Below are 1,428 nucleotides of genomic sequence, written 5' to 3' on the forward strand. Positions count from 1 at the left end.
CCGGCTCGGCTCCGGCCGCCATCCACGGCGTCAGCGGCTCCACCCGGCCCCGCTCGCTGTCGTAGCGGCTGATGGGGATCCCGTCCACGTATCCCAACACCATGAACTGAGGGATCCCCGGGCTGGGCTCCGTCACCGCGATGGATAGGAAATGCAGTGAGTGAAGAACTGGGGGGACACGGAGATTTGGGGGGTCTGGGGGGTCAAGGGTCAAGGAAAGGGGGAACTGGGAGAGCTGGGAGAGCCGGGAAGGGGGTTTGGGCATCCCAGGGACAAGGAAAGGAGGGTGTAGGGACTGGGAGAGGTGGGATGGGGCATCCAGGGGTCCCTGTGCCCAGGAAAGGGGGCCCTGGGGGTCCCAGTGTTGGGGCAAGAGGGGTCATGGGGTGAGGAGACCCAGAATAGACTGGAAAGGGGATGCAGGGGGGTGTTGGTGCAGGATAAGGGGGTGCAGGGGGTCCTTGTGTCCAGGAATTGGTGTGTAGTGGGGTCCTAGTCCCAGAGAAGGGGGGCCAGGGGGGTCAGGATGCTGGATAAGGGGGTGCAGGGGAGTCCCCATGCCCAGGAATGAAGGTTCAGGGGGATCCCAGGATCAGAGAAAGGGGGGTGAGGGCACTGGGAGAGGTGGAATGGAGGTTCAGGGGGTCCCTGAACCCAGGAAAGGGAGGTCCAGGGGTCCCCAGTGTTAAGGAATGTGGGGTCTGGAGGCTGGGAAAGGCAGGAATGGGGGTCCAGGCAGTCTCAGGGTAAAGGAAAAGGGGGGTCTGGGAGATGCAGGATGGTCGGGAAAGGGGATGCAGGGGGGTGTTGGTGCAAGATAAGGGGGTTCAATTGGGTCCTGGAGCCGGGGATGGCGGTTCAGGGGTGTCCCAGTGCCCAGGAATGGGGGTCCCAGGGGTCCCAGTGCTGGATCAGGGGGTTCAGGGGGATCCCTGTGCCTGGAAATGGAGGTTCAGGGAGATCCCCGTGCCCAGGAATGGGGTTCAGGGGTTTCTAGTGCTGGATAAGAGCATTTAGAGAAGTCCAGGTGCTGGGGGAGGAGGTGCAGGGGGGGGTCCCTCTGCCAGGAAGGGAACTTCAGGGGGTCCCGGTGCCCAGGAATTGTGGTCGAGGGCGTTCCTGGTGCCTGGGGCCCCCCTGCAGGAAGCACAGGGAGGGGAGAACTGGGGAAGTCACAGAGATTGGAGGGTTTGGGGGGTCCAAGGGTCAGGGGAATGGAACTGGGAGAGCTGGGAAGGGGCCAAGGTTCAAGGAAAGTGGGGGCTGGGACTGGGAGAGGAGGGATAGGGGATCCAGGGGGTCCCTGTGCCCAGGAAAGGGGGGTCCAGTGGTCCCCAGTGTTGAGGGAAGTGGGGGCTGGGGGCTGGGAAAGGCAGGAATGGGGGTCCCAGGGTCAAGGAAAAGGGAGGATGAGGGGGCTGGGAGAGG

The 1,428-nt window shown here is 63.6% G+C and overlaps 1 protein-coding gene across 1 annotated transcript in view; it reads right to left on the reverse strand.

The window, feature by feature from the left end:
- The window catches only part of LOC108639308 (major histocompatibility complex class I-related gene protein-like), a gene marked incomplete at its 5' end in the record, with an annotated part of 3,938 nt that extends 3,770 nt beyond the window's left edge, over nucleotides 1-168 (reverse strand). Inside the window, one exon of the mRNA XM_029958965.1 lies at nucleotides 11-168. Coding sequence (XP_029814825.1) covers nucleotides 11-168 — 158 coding nt within the window. The remainder of the gene's footprint in view (nucleotides 1-10) is intronic.
- Nucleotides 169-1,428: the final 1,260 nt, after the last annotated feature.

Source organism: Manacus vitellinus, unplaced genomic scaffold (assembly GCF_001715985.3).
Source record: "Manacus vitellinus isolate BGI_N305 unplaced genomic scaffold, ASM171598v3 scaffold_187_pilon, whole genome shotgun sequence".
Taxonomy (NCBI): domain Eukaryota; kingdom Metazoa; phylum Chordata; class Aves; order Passeriformes; family Pipridae; genus Manacus; species Manacus vitellinus.